General features: G+C 43.8%; 1 protein-coding gene across 4 annotated transcripts; it reads right to left on the bottom strand.

Annotated features, from left to right (window-relative positions):
- Window positions 1-9,993: 9,993 nt before the first annotated feature.
- On the bottom strand, window positions 9,994-23,571 carry LOC124703021 (disease resistance protein RGA5-like). Of its 4 annotated transcripts, none has more exons than XM_047235227.1 (3): window positions 22,480-23,571; window positions 20,283-22,295; window positions 9,994-10,194 (listed from the first exon to the last, which is right to left on the bottom strand). In XM_047235227.1, exons 1-2 carry the CDS (start codon window positions 23,322-23,324, stop codon window positions 20,324-20,326), a joined length of 2,817 nt encoding a protein of 938 aa, XP_047091183.1. In that variant the 5' UTR covers window positions 23,325-23,571; the 3' UTR covers window positions 9,994-10,194; window positions 20,283-20,323. The 4 variants fall into 4 exon arrangements, with proteins under 4 accessions (XP_047091183.1, XP_047091185.1, XP_047091184.1 ...); XM_047235229.1 differs by lacking the exon at window positions 9,994-10,194 and adding an exon at window positions 17,642-17,716; XM_047235228.1 differs by lacking the exon at window positions 9,994-10,194 and adding an exon at window positions 19,913-20,133.
- Window positions 23,572-23,788: the final 217 nt, after the last annotated feature.

Below are 23,788 nucleotides of genomic sequence, written 5' to 3'. Positions count from 1 at the left end.
GATCGAGATACATATATAGTGGCAAGTGTCAAATGTTTTGCATACAACTCTTAATTCATACAAAATTCACAATTTCGAGATACAAAGTAGTCTTCATCCGGTTCCTCCTTTGCTCCCTCATCTCTACCCACCAGGCTCGCTTGCATCGGGGTCCTTCATCCGAGTTCCTACTATGATGAAAATGGAAGAAAGAGAGACCAACAAGTCCGATGCACAAGAGAAATGGAATAAATGCCTCATACATTGTTGGTCAACACAAATATTAACATTCAGGGACGGCGTAAGTGAGACCAAGTCCGATGCACAAGAGATTGATATTTGTGCTATCTTACCAGGCTCACTTACGCCGCCCCCGAGTGTACGTTGACCAAACATTTTAATCATCGGCATTTTGAAAATCTCAAAGCAAATGGAATGACAAAATGGAATAAGTGCCTCATACATTGTTGGTCAACACAAATACTATGGTCAGAAACCATAGTTGCAGTATGCACCGCAGTATACTTTGCGAAGGGCCCCCTTTCCCCGGTCGCCGTTCCGTGAACGGGTGCTTGACGACACAACGACGCCGATCTCGCCTCTCCGGCGCAGAACCACGACAGTCCCTCGTCGTCCGGCTGAACGAGTCCTTGATGCAAAGACCGTGCCGGCCTGCCCTGAATTATGCCGGGCCGTGTTGCCGCGCTTCGAGCCGTGCCGCGCCGCCTGCATCGCCTTTTGCTCGGTGAACCAATAGATCGATCGTTGGAATAAGGAAACCGATGACGGCCGGTCGCAAGATTAAATTGCGATCGGCCGTCATCGGCTTCCTTATTCCAACGATTGGTCTATTCGTTCACCGGGCAAAAGGCGAAGAGTGCAGGGCGCGTGAGACACGGCCTGAAACGCGGCAACAGGGTCGGCATGATGCTAGGGAGGCCAGCACCGTCTTTGCATTAAGGACTCGTTCACGTGCATCGGACGGCGAGAGAAGAAAAGTGGTGATGCGCCGGAGAGGCAGGTCGGCGTTGTTGTCTCGTCAAAGACTCGTTCACGGAACGGCGGCCGGGGAAAGGGGGCCCGTCTACAAAGTATATTGCGGCGTATAGGTGACCAAACATTCTAATCATCGGCACTAAAATGGAAGAAAGATCCAAGTGGTATCTCAACTAGATATCATATGCCTCATACTTTGTTGGTCGAAAGAAATATTAACATTCCGGGATGGGATCAGTGAGGCCAGGTAGGATGCACAAGAGACTACACCATGACAGAGATCTAGTAACACACTCATGTGCTACTATAGCTTAGAAAATGTGTTACCGGCTGTCCCAGTAACACCTTTTTTATGTGTTCTTATATGTCGTGTTACTAGGTGTTATCTTTGTAGCACATAAAAAGTTGTTCCTATAAGCACATAAATGTGTTACAAGCGTATTCGTAGTAACACAAGCCATATGTGTTACCGTAAGTCATAGTAACATCTTTTTATGAATGTAGTAACACGCTTAGTAACATGTTTTTCTTATTGTAGCAACACAGTTGGTAACACATATTACGAACTAATGTAACACAATTATTCAAGATACGAGCCCTATAGGCCTCAGTAACACAGTTTGTAACATTTTTCACTATTAATAGTAACATGTTTTTCTACATATTGTAACATAGCTATTCTTGTTGGTTCCATACTTAGCAACATGTTTATCTAGTTTTAGTAACACCTCACGATTAGTAACAATGTTTATTATGCATTCAAATGGTGCTTATTTAGAATTCCTTTCTTTCATATTTTATTAATAAATTATTTATTTAAACTTGTATGTGAAAATGGCAAGCATATGCCATATGTAATAACAAAAGGACCATAGCTACAATGAGCGACACGTGCATATGAACTGTATTATGAATATAAAACCAATGAGTTTCAGGTCACTTCATAGCATTCATAACAATGAACATAGAGATGATAGGTATTTTAGAAAACTTTACATTTCTCAACATATTAAGCTAACCATAATACGAGAAATACATTGTGACTATGCAAAAAACACCAATCATGGTTGCTCAAATCCACCCTTGATCTTTCTCATAGCAATCCTTCATATTTTTCATCTTCTCTCCATTTTTATACAAATCATTGAATATCAACTCTCAAGTCTCAACCGCTGATTTTCTCAATCTGAAAAGAAAATTACAATTACATATGAACTTAAATATATAAAAATATTAAATTAATAACACTCAAGACGGAACATACACATGTTGAAGGCAAAGCAATTGTTACTCCAGAGGCAAACTCATCACTAAGTGTCACACAGTTCTCCTTTTCCCTTACCAAGTGCTCATCTTTCCCAATAGGTTCATCAACTTGCACTTGTGTAAATTGTCGGTTCAGCTCAACAGCACCAACCAATGTTTTTGAATTACTATCATTGTTAAAGGGAAACTATTATATTATTAAAGGGATAGAATATAAGTTGTTCAATTGAGAAGAATCACTGCGATCTGCCATATGTTCAAAATCTAACTAATATACATGGATACAAAAAGTTTAGCAGAGTGATCATGGCTCAGTATATTTTCTTGAATTTAACGTGTAAGTAGTGTGTCACTTAGATGTAATTGGCAAGGCATTGTCCCAGCTGTATGAGATGTCAAAAAAGAATACTCACAAGGTCCTCAGCCCAACGAGCATAACTCTTTGTACCAGTTGTATGCGATGTTTTCATATATGCACGGCTAATTTTATTCTTCTCACTCGCTGCCTGTTACTTAAAAACATTATGCCAATCCAATACTTAACATCAGCACACAGTACAATAAAAAACGGCAGAAAGCTTACCCTTCCTTCTTTGGACTTCCAATAGTTGACAAGTTCACACCATTGGTTACTGTCCACATAGCTTTTTTTGTTCTTTGCATTAAAGAATTCTTTCTTAAGACCAACCTTGAATTTTCTCCAATATCGTATGATAGTTTCTAATATCCACTTATCACATTTAGCAGGATACAAGAACTTTTTCGAATTTTATGAAATAATGAATAAATGCAATCAGCTAGGCCACCATACTATTAACAGTAGAGCACATATATGGAAGTAAAATAATCTGGTAGATAAAATAACTATTTTTCTTCTTGTGTTATCTTAGAATACCTGTACACACTGAAGTATTGTGTCAGCTCCACCATCCTTCTTGACATTATGCCAATCCTTTTTATCAAGTGGGAATAGACCCCAAGTCTAGATATTGTGCAGAGAAACTTCCCTAGGACTCCACCTTCGTCCACGATAGGCTATTCAATCTGTCCATTCTGAAATCCATTTCTAAACAAAGGAGAAAAGGAGAGGCATTCACATGTATTATTGAGATTACGCAGTACCTTCACCTGGGAATTGCCACCGATGAGGGATTTGGGGGTCTTGAGATCTGGAGGTGAATCCGCGAAGTACACTACCTCCGTATTTCCCCGCGAGATGCAGCCGTGCAACTTTGCGCTCTGGCCGGCGGCCGTGAACAAGGCCGAGACAGATGCGCTCCAATTGATTTGCGTGTTGAGTGATCTGGGGAGACAGTGGAAAGGACAGGAGGTCAAGAACGACATCTAAAGATGTGGAATGGAGGGCGGCGCGGCTATGTCAATGGCGGCGAGGCCGAGGTGGGATATAAATCCGGGATTTTTGTTAAGATAATTGGAGGGAATTTTTTGCATTACCGCGCGTCAGCGGCAAAATTTACATCAGCGCCAATTTTGTTGCTCCGCAGAAGGAGTCAGCTGGCAAAGTTTTGTATTAGCGCCAATTTTATTGCCCGCCCATAATTTGTTTTGCTTTCAGGCTATAAGTAGAAGGAAAATTCCATCCATCAGATAAAGCATATTACCTTGTTTTACAATATAAGCATTTTTAGAAAGATATAGTACATACAGTGAAAAAAATTCATCTGTCGAATAGCGAGATAGAAGAATTTTCTTCACAAACATTTAATTTTCAAGTAAATTTAACTTTCTGCATGGAAGATGGTAGTAACTAAGATTATTAATTTAAGAATTTTCTACGACGAGATGCTGCCGGCACCATCGCAGCTCGGTCAATATGTTTCAGTTTGTTGCTAAAACCTGGAAGAAAATCCACAAATACATCCCTAGGTATGATAAAGATTGTAAATTCATTGTCGATCTGATGGATTTGCTTGAGGAATCATGTGAGGTCGAGGCTGCTTTTCGTCATGATTCCAGGGTTGTGGCAAGGCGACCCCCTCTCCCCATACCTCTTCCTGCTGGTCGCGGACATTCTTCAGCAACTTGTCAAGAAGGATGGTGAGCTGCGGCACCCCCTGGTGGACGGGCTTCCGCCGCTCGTCCTCCAGTATGCCTCGACACTTCTCCCCCCTCATCGCCAAGGTCGATATGTATCTATTCGGGTGGAAAGCTCTCCTTCTCTCCCTAGTCGGACGCCTTTTCTCGTCAACATCGTTTTGGATTCCCTTCCCACCCACGCAATGGCTGGTATGATGCTCCCCCTACCGTGATCACGACTCTGGGTGCCCCTGCGACGGGCCTTCCTTTGGGATTTGGGGGAACGCGCCTTTGGCGTCAAGTTCCTCGTCCCATGGGACAAGCCGTGTCGCTCCAAGGATGAGGTGTGGCCTCGGCATACGAGGACAGTACTGACCACCTAGTTGGTTGTGGCGATGTACATCAGAAGTGGTTCTTTTTCATTGGGTGCTACCAGGACGGGGTGGTGTTGAGAGCACGCACTTGTGATCTTCAAAGGCTCTGTCGGCTTCCTCGTTCCACTCGAATTTTTCCGATTTATTCATTAGCGCGTACAACGGTAGCGCTCTCTCTCTCGAGATATGTTACAAGCTAGTAACACAATTACAATTTTTGGAAATTATGTGTTACTACATTGTAACACCCTCAATCATGTGTTACAACTTTGTAACACTCTTCGCATCTCCCATAATTTGTGTTACAAATTCGTGGTGGACACAATTGGTGTGTTACTGGAATTTTATGGAGTAACACAATTTTTCTTGTGTTACAGATATGTGTTACCAAATCTCTGTATTGTTGTAGTGAGATTGATATTTGTGCCATCGCACCAGGCTCACTGGCCCCACCCCAGAGTGTACAAGTGACCAAACAATTTAATCATCGGCACTAAATGGAAGAAAGGCCAATGCAATTAAGAAGTAGCTAGTATGAACTAAATGGAATGCCTCATACTTTGTTGGGCGAAACAAATATTAACATCCAGGGATGGAGTAAGCGAGGCCAGGTAGGATGCACAAAATATTGATACTTGTGCCATCATACCAGGCCCACTTGCTCCACCCCCGAGTGTACGAGTGATCGACCAACCATCTAATCATCGGCAAGTACAAAAACACCAACAAACCAGCAACCATGGTGACATAAGTCAAGATGCTCAAACACACATAGAATGCATGGAGAAGATGCTCCAAAGGGATTATTCATCACTTGGTATATAGACCAAGTGATGCTCGGCAAAAGAGAGGCCAATCAAGAACCGAGTAAATCCAAGTAAGTGATAGATATGCCTAAACAAGCAACAACACATAGCATATCCCAGCTAACCGGATGAGACAAGTCTTGGTAGCCAATCGAATCACCTAGCACCACCTAGCCTTTTAAAACCATCGAAACGAGTCCTTTTTCTTCAAAGGATACCACAGTGGCATTCATTTACATGATCCCCTACTGTGGATATCTCTATTTTCATCAAAGCCAACAAGAAATAGAAATTTATCATTACTCAGTTGAGTTCAAAACAAAGCTGGGGTACCATAAGGGATTATTCATCACTTGGTAGTAACCAAGTGATGCTCGGCAAGAGAGAGGCCAAGCCTGAGCTAGTCAATCCAGTAGAGATGGATATGCATAAGTAAGCAAGAACACATAGCCTATCCAAGTTAACCGAGATAAAACCAACCTTGACAACCAACTTAATAACCTAGCATCACCTAGTCTTTTAAACCATCGAAACTTCCCATTTTCTTCAAAGGATACCACAGATGGCATTCATTTACATGATTCCCTAATGTGAATATCTCTATTTTAGTATCTGTTCTTATCCAAGTTTTTGCCTCAGCCTTTGCATCATTGGCTAAGCCAAGACATCAAGCATCTGGCCAGGGAGCTTCTTTCTTTTTAGGGAACTATATGCACATGATCCAGTAAGCATAGTAGCATACCATAAGCTCACAACAATCCATCAAGTAAATGTTCACAAGGATACCACAGTAGCATAGTAGCATACCATAAGCTCACAAGAATCCATCATTTTCTTCACAAGGATACCACGAGTAGCATACCATAGTAGCATTTAATGCATTTAAATGAACCAAGTAGCATCAAAACCAACCAAATGTCCAACTAGCAAGCAATACCAAGTGAGCAAGTCTTCATTACCTTGTACAGGTTCAGACATGGATTTATTTCCAACAAAGGATGGAAATCAAATTAACATCATTGAATTAAATTGAATCATTACCATCACATGGTTCATCAATAAAAATTAGGGGCAATGCATCCAGAGCAACAGCAGCAATGCATCCAGAGCAACAGCAGCAATGCATCCAGAACCACTACTGAGGTACATCAACCATGAGCAATGAGCCGGTAAGTAAATCACTAGCACATGATGATCATTTGACCATTTAGAGCATGGACACACAAGCAATAGCAATAGTATAGTTCACCAGGAATGGTGAGAAGCTGCAAGAGCATGCATCTAGCTGCAGCAACAATGACAACAAGCTAGGATAGATAGATCAACAGCAACAGCAGCCAGTACATCAACAGCAACAGCAGCACAACCAGAGCATGCATCTAGCTGCAGCAACAATGACATCAAGCTAGGATAGATAGATAGATTGCATCCGAGTAGCACATCAACGAGCAACGGCAGCTAGAACATCAACAACAACAGCAGCACAACCAGAGCAGCACACAAGCATTTCGTCGAGCACTTTGTGCTCGCGCGGGAGAGGAAGAGGGAGGGGAGGGGAGGGGAGGGAGAGAGTTCACCGACGACAGGGGTGGAGGAGGAGGTTGACAACGACGGCAGCGGTGGAGGAGGAGGAGGACGCGGCGGCTCCTCCACCTTCACGCGACGGCGGCCCCTCCTCACGGCGGCCCCTCCTCGCCGTAGCGGCAGCTTGTGCTGCAGGTGGCGAGGATGGGAGGACCGTGGCGGCATGCGGCCCTCGCGGAGGAAGGCGGCGGCGACGGTGATGGCGACGACCATGGCGGCGCGCGGCGGATCGGAGGAGAGGGGAGAGGGGAGAGGGGAGAGGGGAGGGGAGAGGGGAGGGGAGAGGTGAACAGGCGGGGGAGGGCACGGGCGAGATGATATAAGTTACCTTAATTCTGTGGCGCACCCGAGCAAGTGCGCTACAGAATCAACTACTTCTGTGGCGCACCGAAGCACGTGCGCCACAGAAAGAGTTATTTCTTTGGCGCAACACGCCATGTGCGCCACAGAAATACCTACACTAATAATTGGTGGTGGCAGGATGTGGGCCCCATACAATTTCTGTGGCGCAATGTACAGCAGTGCGCCACAAAATTAAGCTATTTCTGTGGCGCACCTAGCATGGTGCGCCACAAAATAACATTCTGTGGCGCATTTTCAGTGGTGCGCCACAGAACTAAGCTTTGCATATAAGGATTTTCCTACTAGTGAAACCTTCTTCTCCCCGAACCAGCCGAAACCAGAGAGCCTTTCGCACCGTCGCACGGATCAGATCTTGCAGTCAAGATCGGAACCGCCGTCGAAGACACCACCCTCAAGGAGAAAACCCTAGCCCAACCACGATTGCCTCGGTGATCGCCTCCTGGGAACTTTCGCCTGTATTTGGTGGACCCACTTACATAGTGCCCTGAAATCATAATTTTGTTACAAGTAAATGCGGAAGAAGGTACTATGAACATGGAGTTCATTCTGGTAGTGATTGGCAGCATTTTAGTTTGCCATGTGTTGTGCAACGATGTGGCATAGCAGCTCAGATGCATATTTTCTGTAATGATTTGCAATCAGAAAACTTCGCGTGAGCTTCCTCTGCTTCGTAAAATGGCGCTATCCCGAGCCCCTTGTTGCCTCATCTACACCGCTACATGCTTTTTCCCTCCCGCGCGCCACCCTCGACCTATGTGCCCGCCGCCCTTTAAGATTCGAGCGCGACCGCCCGCCCCCACAGCTCCTGATCCACTATCAACCTCCACCTATATCTGGAGTGTCCCGTCCTCCCCATCCACGGCCATTAGGCCTCCTGATGCCTCTCATCCCAAGTGACAATTGAAAAGCAAAATCCATTGAGAAACATATGCGTACATGACTTGACGAACTATCCACTCATCGCAGTGCTCTTCTGTTCTCACACCTTATATTTGTAAGCAAAAGCTTCAAATGTAGTTCAATGTGCACCTACCAATGGGGTAGTACGTACTTCAGTGTCTTCGCTTGTGAGGAATAAAGGGGCCTGTTTTGAGACGTTGATTCGATGAGATAATAATAGTGCAGCAGACACCTTCCACATGGAACCAAAAAAAAATCGTGGTAGCAGATATATCAGAGACTATTGCCAATGGAAAGCTTGAGGTTCCGAGTCTGCACGATGCAACACGAAGAAAATGACAAGTTTGGGACCGGCAGCACAATGAATAAGTTCGTGTATTCCAAGGAACAACTTGATTCACTTCAGCAACGTTTGCATTTCCCGTTGCAAATCCCGATTTTCATTCTAGATGGAAATACACAGTCATAAGACTAGCCCCAATGGGAGTATCATAAGTAGTACATGCATGCCATGTTGGCAAAAATCTGATGTGTCACATCAATTAATGAGGTGAGAGGTGAGAGATGAGAGTCGTATCATAATACGATACCGTATCATGACACATAAATCTAGAAAACTTCATGAAAAATACATCATGTACACACATTTGCATTGAGATTCTACACAACATTAAATATGACATAAATATGATACCATATTATGATACTATGCATTGTGGATGTGGTATCATAAACTAGTATCATGTGCATGATACTAGTGTATGATACTTCCCATTGTGACTAGTCTAACAGAAAGCTTTCTCTTGATATCAGTACAAACTACAAGCATGATTTCATACACATCGGGACATCCGATAATGGAAAATTAATCCTTAATCATGACCATCAATTAAGCCCAATAAACAAAAGAAAATTATGCAGTTCCAAACAGAGTACTCCCTCCGTCTGTGAATAAGGGTACGTTTTCCTTTTGTGGGAGTATACAACAACCACCCTAAAACATAATATTTCCATGATGTATGCATTAGATATTGCATGGAGTGATATATTTGTTTTTATACAATGTTAAACTTTACAAAATTTAACTCATCGGATCATGTCCACTGGTTTAACTTAAGAACGTCCACCTCAACATGTGTTGGCGTATTCTCAGAGCTCCAAGCAGCAAACAGTACTGGAATCAGTGAGTAGGAGACAGAGCTAGAATTACAACTGCAGGGTAGCGAGCGAGCCATCCAGCCTGGGACTTGGTCTTCTGCCACCTCCAGATAGCCCCTCGCCTAGCCCAGAGTTGCCGCGTCAATGACCGTGCGACACAGTTGCTGCGCCGAACAGAAACGGCTGTGAAACTAGCTGCGGGCATTTCATTTCTTTCCACAACAACCACCAGCTTGTGAACCTTGCGCTGGAACATAAACTCCTGCCAGGCGCAAGTCACGCAACTTCGTCAGAATCCTCAAATGTGGTATGTTTCAGTATGCAAGAAACCAACAAAATTGACATCATCTTCAAGTCGACCGTGTACAACGTGAGGCAAAAGTCGGTGAGAAGTAAACCTTTTGGGTCTTGGGGTCGGATCTAAATAGTGGTAAGAAAACAACTGATAGTCCGGTTCTAGTTCAGGGCTCGACGCACTGGACATCGTTGCTCCATCTCTCTTGGTTCAGTGCTCGGAAACGAGGAGCGTAATCCAGCAAATTCTTCTTTTCCCTACCATGTGTGCCCACCGGAGAGGGTAGATGCAACACTTATAGCTTTCCTAGCATTGTCGAGGTGGCATGTGTAGCCTCTCCTCACGATGCCCATGCCCCAAGAATCTTGATGGCTGTCTAGAGAGCAGTGATAGCCTTATACATAGTCGGCACAAGGATGTCGATGAATCAATGAATCTGCAAGGCCAGTGGAAAGGTGAACTCTAAGGCAAATCCAAGATATCTGTTCAAAGGGAGATCCTGAAGTCTCGCAGCCCTAGGGTAGTCATTTGGAGTTGCTCTTTTTCGTAATAACAAGATAACACCTCCGGCCTCTACATACAAATGCCATAGAGAAACAAACCTATATATGACTTGACGAATTATTGGCCAACTAATCCCATAGCGATTCAGTTCTACCACCTTATATATGTAGACAAAAGCATTGAATTGGAGTTCAATGTGCACCTACCAATGTAGACCTACTAGGATAAAGCCATCCATATTCAGGATAAACAAAAAAGAAATGCATAACTGAATATATTTTGCATAATAAAAGGAAAGCTCTTGGTTTCAAATTCACGCAATACAACACGAAGAAAATGGCATGTCTACAGCCAGCAGCACAACGAATAAGTCTTGGATACTCGGTAAACGAAGAAAACGACATGAGTAAACTGATTCACTTCAGAAAACAAAGTAATCAGAAACAATAGAATAAGATGCTCATTTTTAGGCTATATCAGTCCTGTCAAAAATCATGATTTTCATTCTGGAAGAAAGGATGGAAATATATAAAACGATAACAGTAAGCTTTTTCTGAAACTCAATACAAACTACACTGGTGCTTTCCTATAATTAAAGGAAAATGAAATGTGAGAAAACCTAACCATACTCGGTAAACGATCTGTCCAAGTCCTAAAATATGACTTTGTAATGTAAGCAAAGAGGTGTGCTTCGGTGCGCACCCTGTGCAAACTCGCGACTCATCGCCGAAGGGGTACGGTGGTCCCGATTTTGTTTTTTTTTGTGCTGCCCGCCGAAACCCATATCCAAGCCCAGTACAAGACTCGTATGGGTATACAGGGCCTAGGCGTATCTATACGGACGGCCCCACGTGGGTGGGTCCCACGTGCTAAGCTAATCACCGTGATTAGCTCTCATTGCATGCATCGTTTTCATCGGTCCTGGAGATCTGATCGAGCTATTCCACGCCGTCGCTAGGTAAAACGCAAGCAGTTGTGTTGCCGGCCCGGCCGTTGGCGGTTGTTGCCGGCACGTCCGTCGCCGCCGGTGGTTGTTTCGCATCTCGACGCCGCCCCCCGCAGATCGACGACCTTGGAAAGGCGCGCCACCGGCTCGGCATCTTCCCCGCTAGGGTTTAAAATTAGAGGTACCCATGACTTCATCTTCTAGCATAGTAAGAGGACGCAATTCTGCCGGTTTTTCAATTCTAATTATGGTCCAATACTACAAAATATGGAGAACTCTATATCTGGTATGATTGAGGAATAAAACGAGTACGTCGGCTATAATTCCGATGACTCTGAGATGGAGGAAAATTTGCAGCACGAAGCCGGCTGGAGTGAAGACGAGTTTGATGTGAGCCACATTACTATATATTCTTGGTGCACTATTTTTCATTTCGATTACCAGCAGTCCAGCATCATCAAATAATATATGGTTCCTCCTGTCATAATTTATGCAGATTGCGTACGATGAATTTGATAATGATGACAACCATGGTGAACACACAGACGATCAAAATGATAAGAACCATGGTGAACACACAGACAGTCTAAATACTAGTGAGGTATGTGTAGTGACTCATAAAATGACATAAAATGATGCATGAAATGATGGCAACTGTAAAATTTACGGTTACTAAATTCCGCGATGTATTAATAAATTTCAGGCACAATTTGACACGCAGCTTGAGTACGACTATTACGGTGAATCTGACTTGGACACGGGCCATACTGATGATGTGGAAGGTGCATCAGTTCCTGAGGATTCTGTTGACATGAGTCAGGTTGTTATCTCTTTTTTATCAGTCTCATATAGCTGGAACACATAAATTTATAGTTTTAATTAATGCCTACGTTTTATACTTGCAGGCGACGCCAAGCGCTAGTTAGCCTGAGAAAACACAGAAAGGTAGCAATGACAATGAATATCCTGATACTAATCGGGATTTATACTGGATGATAAAAGAGATGACTTTTATTTCTGAAGCAGCAGTATTTTCTTTCTACAACAGATATGCTAAAGATTACGGGTTCAGCGTCCAGCTGGACCAGGTTAAGCGGTTTGATGATGGAGTAATTCGGCTAAGGCGTTTTGTGTGTTCCAGAGAAGGCAGACGTCCCAAAAAGCAACTGACCACGGAAGGCCGCGTATATAGGCTCAGACCTGAGTCTCGCTGCGGCTGCAAGGCACGTTTGGTGGTGAAGTTTGATGGAAGAACTGGTTTCTGGGTTGTTGAAGATTTTCGAGACAAACATAACCATGACCCAGCTGAACCATGTCAGACTCCGTTTCTTCGGTCCCATAGGACGATCAACGACGCGCAGAGATCTGAGATATTATCACTAGGATCCATGGGGGTCAGGAAGCACCTCATTATGAGAAAATTCATTGCAGGTTCCGGTTCATTTGCCGGTGTTGGATTCACAAGAAAGGATTTGTACAACATGTGCTCTAGGGAGAGGAGGAGGCTGCTTTTCGACGGTAACGCTACCACAGCCATCCGCATTATGGCAAAGAGGAAAAAGAGGGACCCTGAATTTTTCTATGAATATGACGTTGATGACGAAGGCCGTCTGAATCACATGTTCTGGTGTGATTCCCAGTCACGTAGGGATTACCAGGACTACGGAGATGTGCTGGTGTTTGATAGCACATACAAGATGAATAAATATAAGATGCCATTTGTTCCTTTTGTGGGCTTGAACAACCACCGTAGGACAACGGTTTTTGGGTGTGCCATCCTTTCAAGCGAGAATGAACAAACATATGTTTGGCTTCTAAAGACTTTCCTCAAAGCGATGTGTCAACAGAAGCCAAAGGCAGTAATCACGGATGCAGATGCCGCGATGATCGGCACCATCGGCGAAGTATTTTCTGGTGTGTCGCATCGCATCTGCAGCTTCCACATTGAAAAAAATATGGAGATGCATCTACCTAACAAGTCACTGAATGAGTTCAGGACTCTTCTGTATTACACCACCTCAGAGCAAGTATTTGAGGAGCGATGGCATGCATTTTACAGAAAATGGCAATCCCCAAAAACCAGAACATGGATGAAGAGGATGTACAACAAGAGGAAACTTTGGGCTGCAGCGTATCTCTCTGAAGGATTCTGGCTAGGTATGAAAAGTAACCAGCGGAGTGAAAGTTTAAACTCTTGTCTGCACCTGCACCTAGATGGGGAAATGATAATTTTTTATATGATTATGCACTACGACAACGCAATTGTCCGTCTCCATGAGAACGAAGCCCACGACGACTGCACGGCTTCACAGACTACACCAGTGCCAATTACTAATTTCAGAGAACTAGAGGTTGCTGCTGCAAAAATCTTCACTCCTGATGTGTTCTATATTATTCAAGGTGAGCTTTCAAAGATTGGCGGCATAGAGATCTTAGAAAAAATGCAGGCAGGAGAGTCAAACATCTTCATTGTGGCATGGAGGAATCATGTAAGGACCAGGTTCTACGTGGATTATAGACCCAAGGAGGCAGAAATTATAAGGTGCAGCTGTCAAAGGATGATTCGAAAGGGGATCCCTTGCAAGCACATACTGCATGTGCTGCATTTCTTGAAATTTACTGAAATTCCACAATATTGTGCTCTACGACGATTCACAAAAAATGCCAGGTTAGGGTTGCCAGCTAGACGCACCAGCGACATGTTTGGGTGGGGTTGGTGCAGGGCGAGAGGATCGGATGAAATACAGCAGGATGAATATTAAGGTATCACAGGCTATGCATATTGCATTAAACAATTCAGAAGAATATGAACTGCTGAACAGTACCATTGATGGCATAATTTCTAGAAGAGAGGGGTATGCTAAAGGTAAAGCATATGGTCCCCTTAGGTCGGTGCATGAAAATGAAGATGCTAGTGGCATGCGATATTGTTATTGGTGATCCTTTGAAAGTGTCCACTAAGGGTGCACCTAGGCAAGAAGCGCAGAAATCTCGGATGACTAAAAATGGAAGACCACTAGGACACAAGGAACGCAGGGTGCAGGTGTGCGGGGCATGCCAAGAAGAAGGGCATAACAGAAGAAACCCAATATGCATATTTCATCCGAAGTAAGTTTTTCTGCCATTTTGTTTCATATATTTTAAAAGATTCCTATGATTTGTTATGTAATTTTATGTCTGTGAACATGTGCAGGAATGTGCTGCAGCAGGAAGGGTAGTTCTTTCATAGTTATCTAAAGGGCAGTAAATTTCCTTAATTTTGAATGGGACAAAAATAGCTTTGTATTCGATGGAGTTGTTAATGTTTGCTACGTACTGATGTTTTTATTTTGTACTGATGTTGTTAATTCTATTGTGTTCTTTTGTAAAAATGGCAAAAGACATTATATATTGTGAAGTAGGCATTTCCTTATGTACATCATAGCATGCATGTACAAACATAAAATAATTGCATACTTTCGACAATGGGAAATAAAATCATTTTTACAGAATTTTGTAGATAATCATAACCGAATAAATATTGTTTACAACCAAAGACAATTATAAATTCAATATTCCATGTGTCCGGAAACCTTCTGCGGGAGCAAACCGAACAGTCACACTATCAAATTTATATTTTTCTGGTCTTTGCTAGCAATCTCACTTTGTTTTTCACCCTGTCAAGAACGTTGTTAGGTGAAAAAATAATGTTTGCAACTGTACTTTCTCTCGATTCATCGACTCTAGCATGCCAAAACATTATAAGATGTTATACACATGGCTTGTTAACATTGTTAAAATTAACCGAGTGCATGGAACATAGTATAGCCAACCTGAGAAACCGGGCAAGTCATGTGATCTCCGTCCCAGTGCTCCATACATTGCAATACCCATAATCCGCATGAATTGCTGGTATATAATGTGACAAAATTTAGAAGTGTCCGCATATACAAAACTGACTTTCTTTACGTGTAATGCAATATAGGTACTTACGTATCGATTTGTTTAGGGATATCATAGCTTTTAATAGGCCATTCGTCGACATCAGGATATTCTGTTTCACAAGTATTGTTTGCTTCTTGTATGTCCTGTGAAATTTGCCCAATCTACAAAACAACAAATATATTACTGCACAGACATGAGAAAGTACAAAAAGACATGTATGTAGAGAGTGTAATACCAAGTCTTCCACAACTGATTTTGTCACCCCTAAAACAAACAGAGGATCAAGGACCTGGAATTCCTTCTTCTTTGTATGCATGACAACAGTTACGTAATGAGTTTTCCGTATGTTTAGTGCGAAAAATGTCTACAAGAGAAGGAAAAACTTTATCAATTATCATATTGTTTTATTCTAATTTGGCATGAAACATTGAAAGAAACTGATGTTACCTTCTCACGCTTGAAATATTCATCCATAACCCTACCTATGGCTCCTGGTCTTGTAACTACCTCATCTATATTTTTAATTGTGTATTTTTTTGTATTGTTTTTCTGCTTGTTCAAGGAGATAGTTTGTCCTCCACGTTGGACATAACATTTTATCAGACCCAACACGGAGAGACAAATACCCAATAGCAGCATCAATAATCTGAAAACAACAACAATAATTTTAAATTCAAATAGTTCAATTACGAGTATAACGCAAACTTTTGGTTTTGAAGACTTACATCATCAGATAGCCATTCATGCGCAAGAACGACGTTAAGCTTTTCTGAAGACAAGCTGGCGCCAAATTCATTCTTGTACACTCCTTTAGATGCTTGTTTTGGTAGCTTGGATATTGTTTTAACATATAAAGCGGCAGCTTCTATTTCCTGCTGTGTTGGTACTGCCGATGATACCCCATCTTCATGTTCTGCAAACAACTCTGATGCACAAAATAGTAATAACATATGTGTTACAGGTTGCAGCATCATTTATTTGCCAACAAAGAAATAACGAATAAATGGTGTTACCTTTCTTTACACGGCTTTGACGTTTTGCTCTAGGTTTCGCGACCACATATGGTGATCCATATTTTTGATTCGTCGTCCGTTTCCTTTTCCCTCCAACTTGTACCGCCGCTGCGTTTCTCCTTCTACCATTACTATTTTCACACTTTGTTGTATTGCCCTTCTTCCTACTAGCCTCTCTTCCCATTGTTTCAACACTATGATCAGTACTCATAACTTCATCTTCACCGTCATGTAGGTCATCCTTATGTCCAGCATTCACCTTGGTGGTAGATCTTGCGAAAATGTCATCCGGTATATCCGAGGATGATGCCGGTTTTGTGGTATCATTTAAGATAAAAGGATTAGCTTGTGTACCCTCCGTGTTACCAAGGTTTCCTGGTGTGGCGTACACATTATCTCCGGCCTTCGGCACCCCATTATGCTTAGGAGGTGTGACAAACTTACCAGAATTCTTTGTTACCAGATGACTTCCCACGAGGTCTGCGGTTCGAGTCGCGGCAACACCCATTTTTTGCTTCATTTTTTTTGATATTTAATATGTACCATCTGAACTTGCCTAATGGGCCTAATTTGGTTGGAGATGGCCCATTAGTCAAATCTAGATTGGGCTATCCGCTGCGTTTCCGATTATTGTTGCTGTCAAATAAGAAAGTTGTTCCTGTTAGCCTAATGGGCCTAATTGGATGGAGTTGGCCCATTAGCCAAGTCTAGATTGGGCTGCTGTCTGCTGCGAGTGTTGTAGCTGTCAAATGAGACATTTATTGTTGTTGACTGAGAGATTTGTTGCAGTCAAGTATCACATAAGATAACAACTCCACCCTACTGCCAACACGCCGTATTTATTTTAGATTACCAGAGGTTTTCCCCCATTTCCACTGGAAAATACCTTATCAATTATGTACAAAACGTCTGCAACACAACTGAGCAGAACTGACAATACATTTCCTATAATCAAACGCTTACTTTGGCAAAATCTTTGTCACTACATCATGCTAACAGGCTAGATCAACAGCAGCAAATAGAACATGCTTACCTAGCATCCAAGCACACAACAGGCCCAAGCATGCACACCACATCAGCATATGTAGTAAGCACAACATACACATGCTTAAACACTAAGCATACTTAATTAGAAACATAGTTCAACACAGGATTAACCAAGTTTCAACACCACATGTTTCAACATAGTTTCAACAACACAGGATTAACCAAGTTTTAACACAAACAGACAACTAAAAGGAAGTAGGCATCAGGTAGGCAGGCAGGCAGGTCGGCACCATCCTCCGCATGCTCCTACTGCCTGGGGGCGTACTTCTTGAGGAACAGGCCGTAGGCGGCATGCTTGGCCCTGATGTGTGCGGGTGTCTGCCCGCTGCCAACACCAGTGTAGGTGGCATGCTGGTACATGCCGAGGAAGTCCGTCGGCATTTTCTTGCGGCTGCACCGGGGCACTTGAACCTCCCTGGGACAAGAAGGTAGCGAATCTCCCCAGACCTAAGCCTGCGGAGAACATGCCTACTCTTCTGGTCCCTATCCTCCTGGTCAGAACCGACTTCATCCGAAGGATCCTCCTGTGAAGTGAAGTAAATTTGGTTAATTAGCTGCTATTGCATACAAACAATGTAATGACTATAAATAGAAAAGGAATGAAAACATTGCAAAGTAATTATTTGTATAAATGCACATTAGTTAGTAACTATACATACCATATCTAATTTAAACAAAAACTAGTGTTTGGAATAGAACAAGTGGCAATACCACTTGGTTAGCAAAAGAAAGGCCTAGGTGGAGATAATCATTAGGTTGACAAGCCAAACCATTGCATCTGCCCAAGCAGCTCACTCATCTGGTGACTCACCACTAGGTGAAAGAGGTGAAGACACACAGGCAATGCCCAGGGCATTACTACCGACCTAGCAATCCACAATGCTATACTTGATACCTGGAAAGGATCCAGAGGATCCAATCCATCAATATGCATGCTCAAATCGCACCAACAATGAGCAGATGCTCAAAAGGTATTAGTCATCAATTCGTATAGACCAAGTGATGCTAGCAATATTTGAGGCAAACAAAAACTTGGAGTGCCTAGTAGATGCAGATATGCAAAATAGTATGAAATACAAGCATATCCAAGTATAAACCAGATACACACAAAGCTTTGACAGCCACATACACCACCTAGCACCACCTAGCTATTAAACCATCAGAAACCCTTATTTTCTTCATAAAACAATCATAGTGGCATTCATATGTATGATACCCTACTGTGAGGATCTCTATTAATAAAAACCAACAGTTTATCCATCAAGGTGAGCAACCGGTAGCAGTAGCAAGAGCTACTGAGGTCACATGAAACCTAGTAAGCCACAGCCATAGCATCAATCATCATAATATGGACAGATTCAGATTGTGATGAATATTAATCCAACAATAGTTGGCATCCATCCATTCTTCTCAAACAAATTGAATCATTACCAATACACAGTTCATCAATAAAGAATTCCAGTGATTATCATTACACAGCAAGCAACCATAGTTCAATTAGTAACAATAACAACACCAAATGATTAAGTTTACAGTAGCATGACTTGCACATGACACTCTAGTGAAGGCAAAGCTCCAGTCAAGAAATCAAGGCTTCCATGCAGTGATTAACAAACAACATCTGCAAGTATTGGAGCCACATTTCAACTTCTGTGTCCATACAATGTAGTAGCAGTTAATCTAAAACCTGTCTAGACATCAATTGCAACCCGGCACAAGTGATAAGTGAATCATCCAGTGCCTAGAACCATATAATTGCTAGGAACCAGAGGAAGCTAATCAAACTAGATAGCCTTATTGATCAGCAGATAGGGATTACAGGGAACCCAACCAAGCAAGAACCTGAGATGAACACTTGAGCAAGCTCAAATTCATCTCTGGAATTACTACAAATATCAAAATGGCTTGGTACTACAAGAAATTCACAGCATATAGACTAACCAAAGAGAGGATTTCGTAGAAGCTTGCGAGCGAGCAAGGCATTCCTGCATGTCGTCGGGGTCGGCGGAGAAATTTACCTCGGACGGGTCGGCGGAGTCGGATTCATCGAAGGTGGGCACGTCGTCGGGGCTGTTGATCTTGAGCCCCGCCTCCTTCCTCTCCTGCCTCTCCCGGTTCTTCTTGTTCTTCTTCTTGCGCCGCCGCATCCGCGCCTCCGTCTCGTGCTCACGCTTCTTGCTCGCCGGTGCAGCCCCCGTGGAGCCGAATCTTGCCCTCTGGCCCCAAGCGGAGCTCAGATCTGGGCAGCTCCGGCCGCCGATGGTGCGGCCAACTGGGTGTCCTCAACCGCCGCCTCCTTGCCCTTCCCCTCCTTCCCCTTCCCCCTCTCCATGGACGAGCGCGAGCGAGAGCACGAGCGAGAGCAAGAGCGAGCTGTGCTGTTCCTAACCTAGGGTTTTTTCCCGATTTGGGGATTGCTTTGGATGGATGTGCTGAAGAGGACATGGGAGAAAGATTTATATATCTCGGCGGTTCCGTCGTGGCCGCGCGTGGACACGTACGCGTATAATACATAGCGGTGTGGGTTAGCTTGTACGTGGGCTGATACGAACCCAGCCAAACCCGAAGTACACAGGAGATGACGATCATGCCCCAGACCCGAAGCGGTATGAACGAATCCTAACCGTCCATGTGATTTCGCGATTTGGCGAGTTTGTGGTGGGTGCGTACGGTAGCAAAAGCGTGTAAGCAAATTATCTGTAACAAGTCCAGTACTCTCCTTTAGGACCCGCGAACAAGAAAAACCATGCACTTTTGTAGCAAGTACAGTACCACACAAGTGTCCTGGAAATTAGCTGGTAAAAATAAATCCATCAGTGACAACAGTCTACAAGCTATAGACAGTTGTCGGCAAAGACAGATCCATTGGCACCTTGGAAGTTGGATACATCAAGTCATTGGTCACCAAGAAAAACACCAAACGAAGGCACTAAAGTAACAGCTGCAAGCCATAGCTATAATTTAGCTCGTAATGAAAATGTTTGCATTGTCTGGAATGATCCAAAATCACAATGGGGAGTCCAGTTTCTGCAGCCAAATCGAAACCGAAATGAGTAGAAATTTTAACTTTAAGCAATCAACCGTCAATACCTTAAGGTCTGGATGCAGGCTAGGTTGGGTGAAGTTTCTTATTATCCCGCATCATCCATTAGCATCTCTGATTCACGAAATCTATGGAATGTGGGTGTTGGATTGTTGGGAAGCATACTAGCAGAAAACTGAATAGCAGCCTCTAATGCCTCAACCTCTTCAACCCTTGCACACTCACAATAGATGTTAACAACAAGGTTCTTGAGAGCGGAGAGGTGGAATATGCCAAGATCAGGAGAACTAGATCCACATGCAGTTTTCACTTCATGTACAATTATCTGAAATTCAAGAGTTCCGAGCATTGGTGTCGCTCCTTCGGAGAACATCAGATTCGTCCAATGGACGAAGTTCAGTTTCTTCAGACATCGGAACCCGTTGTTATTGACAACAAGACATCTTTCTTCAGGGTCTGCTGCATTTGAGTACAACTTAAGAAATTGTAAGACAGGGAAGTCCGCAAGCACCTGAAGGGTTTCCTGTATCACTTTAACTTCGATGTCCAGGTAGGTGAGGTTAGCCAGTGATGCCATCCACATTGGAATCTTTTTAAGACACCAACCTTTGATTGCTAATTCCCGAAGGTGGTGTGGAGGAGGGGACCAGGAATCCAGCAAGAAGTCAAGTGACCATGGACTGATGAGCGTTAAATATCGAAGGTTGGAAGTACCTAGTTTGACAAGTGAGGAAACAAAATTATCTGCATATGCCATTTTATCCTTGCGCGTATTACTGATGCGCCAATCCAATCCAAGGGTTCTCAATTTGGTCAAATTTGCCAGTTCCTGTAACACGGCTACTGGGGTAGTGAAGTCCACAACTACAAGTGACATAAACTCTAGAGCTTGCATGTTGCCAATTCCATTGGGCAATTTGACACGATGAGCAATTAACCATTTCAGTTTCCAAAGTTTAACAATACTTGAAGGCAATTCGGCTGTCTCGGAACAGTTGAGAAGATCCAATATCATCAAGGACTGCAGCTCTCCTATTTGTTCTGGAAGTGTAATGTTACTTGCTCTAATCCGTAAGTATCTCAAGTGAAACAAGTTGCTTATATCTTCAAGATAGGAGCTTTCCAAATTCTCATTGCCATCTAGATCTAGCACTCTCAGGGTCCGGAAGTTGGAAAGAGGAGGCATTAGTTCAGAATACTTGAATATGTTCAGGGACCGAACATGAGCAGAAGACATGGAATGTGATAACATATTCTGTACACAAGCGCAGTCGAATGAGAGTCGGTGAACTTTTCCTTGATGGTGCAGTATTTGTCTTTTGTCAGTAACTACAGTAACAAAATTATCTTCAACCGCCTTGGACACAATTAGGTCGAGAATCAGATCATGCACACGGCATGAATATACTCTTCCATCGTATTGAAAATCCAATGGTTGTATCAGGCTTCTGTTTATAAGTTCATTAAAATAGCATTCCCCTTCCTCCTCTAAATTTCTGCCTCCAAAAGCCTTGATGAACCCTTCTGCTATCCACCTTCTTACCAAATAATCCCGCCTGATCTCATGATCTTCAGGAAACATACTCATATACAATAAGCAGGTTCTTAAATGATGAGGAAGATCATTATAACTCAACAATAGTATCATGTTCATTTCCTCCACATCGGAGTTTTTCTCGAGTCCAGAACCAATCGAACTACAGACCTTCATCCACTCTTCTCTAGTGTCAGACTTAGTGGTCAATAGACTAGCCATAGTAATGATTGCCAAAGGTAAACCACCACATTTCCTTACAATCTCAACTGAAACTTCTTTCAGTTGATGAGGGCATTCGTCTTCAGAGCCAAATATCTTTCTAAAGAATAACATCTTAGAGTCATCCTCACTTAGTGCCCTCAATTCATACACAAGATCATAGTCAGGGGAGGAGCATGATTTGGCAACAGTGCCAATTCTGGTTGTCACAATGATTCTACTACCATGAGTATTGTCAGGGAAAGCACATTTGATAATCTTCCAGGCTTGGGTACTCCATATATCGTCAACTACGATTAAATACCTATGGAATGAGGGAGAACTATAATTAAATGGTAACCAATATATTGTTATCTGCATAGTAATATGTCAAAAGTGCTGCAGAGAATTCAGTACTTGTCTTGGGACAAGGTAAACAGGCAGCTTGCAGTCAATGTCAAGACAATCAAAATGAAAAGATAGCTAGGAGTAATTATATACTTGGATACCTCTTGTCCTGTAGGAAATCCCTCAATTCATTGATGAGCTGCTCCTTATCACCTGATCCAGTGAGTTCACCACATTCATCCTTTTTGAGTTGAGAGAGCATAGTCCGAAAGATCATTCCAATGTCGGGATTTTGCGACAAGGACACGAAAGATTTGGAATCGAATCGATCTCTGGTGCTTCGGTACACCTGATTAGCAAGAGTAGTCTTGCCCAATCCTCCAGCCCCCACCACTGACACCACCTTCATCCTCTGATCCCCATCGTGGAGCAACCTGATGAGCTCCTCCCTCGGACCACTGACACCGACAAGCCCACCCAGCTCCGCATAGAGCGCCGGCAGCCGGCGATCAACCTGCACCACACGAGTAGAGCTAACCGCCGCATCGATCTTGTACCGCTTCCGCCGGTGTCCGGCCTCGACGACGCGAGCCTTGAGGTCCTGGATCTGCTCCGCGATCCCACGGCGGGAGACCATCTCCCGCACCGCCTGCACGTAGCCGAGGACGAACCCCAGGACGCCGCCGCCGGACAGAGACAGGTCCGGCCCGCGGCCGCGAAGCTGGTCCATGTAGTCGTCGACGCAGTCCTCGATGTCGTAGCTCATCTCCCTGACCTGGCCCCTCCACTCCCTGGTCTGCGGGTCGAGCGGCGCGTCCGCCTCGGCGTCGGCCAGCCTCTCGAGGAGCGCGTTCATGCTGCTGAGCTCGTCCCGCAGGAAGGCGACCTCCCGGCGCGTGCCCCTCTGCATCCGGTAGCAGTCCTCCCCCAGCAGGGCGGCGAGCTTGGCGAGCAGGGAGCCCATCGCCCCCGTCGCGGCGCTCGCCATGATCCCGGCCCCGTCCATGATGCCTTGCTGAATCCCGCCCTACTTGAGCAGAATCAGGGCGGCGAGGTGGGATTCTGCTTCACCGTATGTCCGTATCTCAGTTGCTGCTTGCTTGATGCTGAAGTGCACGGGGCACGATCAAATTGGGCATGCTTTCTGCTCAGTAAGGAAAACGCGAACCAAGTTCCTCGCCAAGAAGATAAGTCGTAGCAGAAATCTTGCCCAGTGCTCAAAAAACTCGACTCGGCAACGCAAGGAAAAAAGTAGTCGACTGGCCTCCAGGTCAGTGGTCAGTGGTCACTGGTCAGCAACAGGTATCAAAGTCAGCCTAAACTAGGCACCAGGTCAGATTCATTAAAACCGTATTTTTGACAAATTTTACCGTTTGACAAAACTGGTGTCTCATCTAGCTCCTCGGCAAAACTATTACTCCCTCCTTCAAAAAAGTGTCCCACTGAGGAATGTATCTAGATGCATTTTAA

The sequence above is a fragment of the Lolium rigidum genome, chromosome 3 (genome assembly GCF_022539505.1).
Source record: "Lolium rigidum isolate FL_2022 chromosome 3, APGP_CSIRO_Lrig_0.1, whole genome shotgun sequence".
NCBI lineage: Eukaryota > Viridiplantae > Streptophyta > Magnoliopsida > Poales > Poaceae > Lolium > Lolium rigidum.
Note: the sequence above shows the minus strand (reverse complement) of the source record. Positions and strands in the feature narration are given on the sequence as shown.

Bases quoted from the DNA above. Each gene is read 5' to 3' on its own strand.
- LOC124703021 (XM_047235227.1), bottom strand. From the start codon at position 23,324: ATGGACGGGGCCGGGATCATGGCGAGCGCCGCGACGGGGGCGATGGGC. The intron at 22,296-22,479 runs GTATCCAAGTAT...CTCATTCCATAG, and splicing joins GATTTCCTACAGGACAAGAG to GTATTTAATCGTAGTTGACG.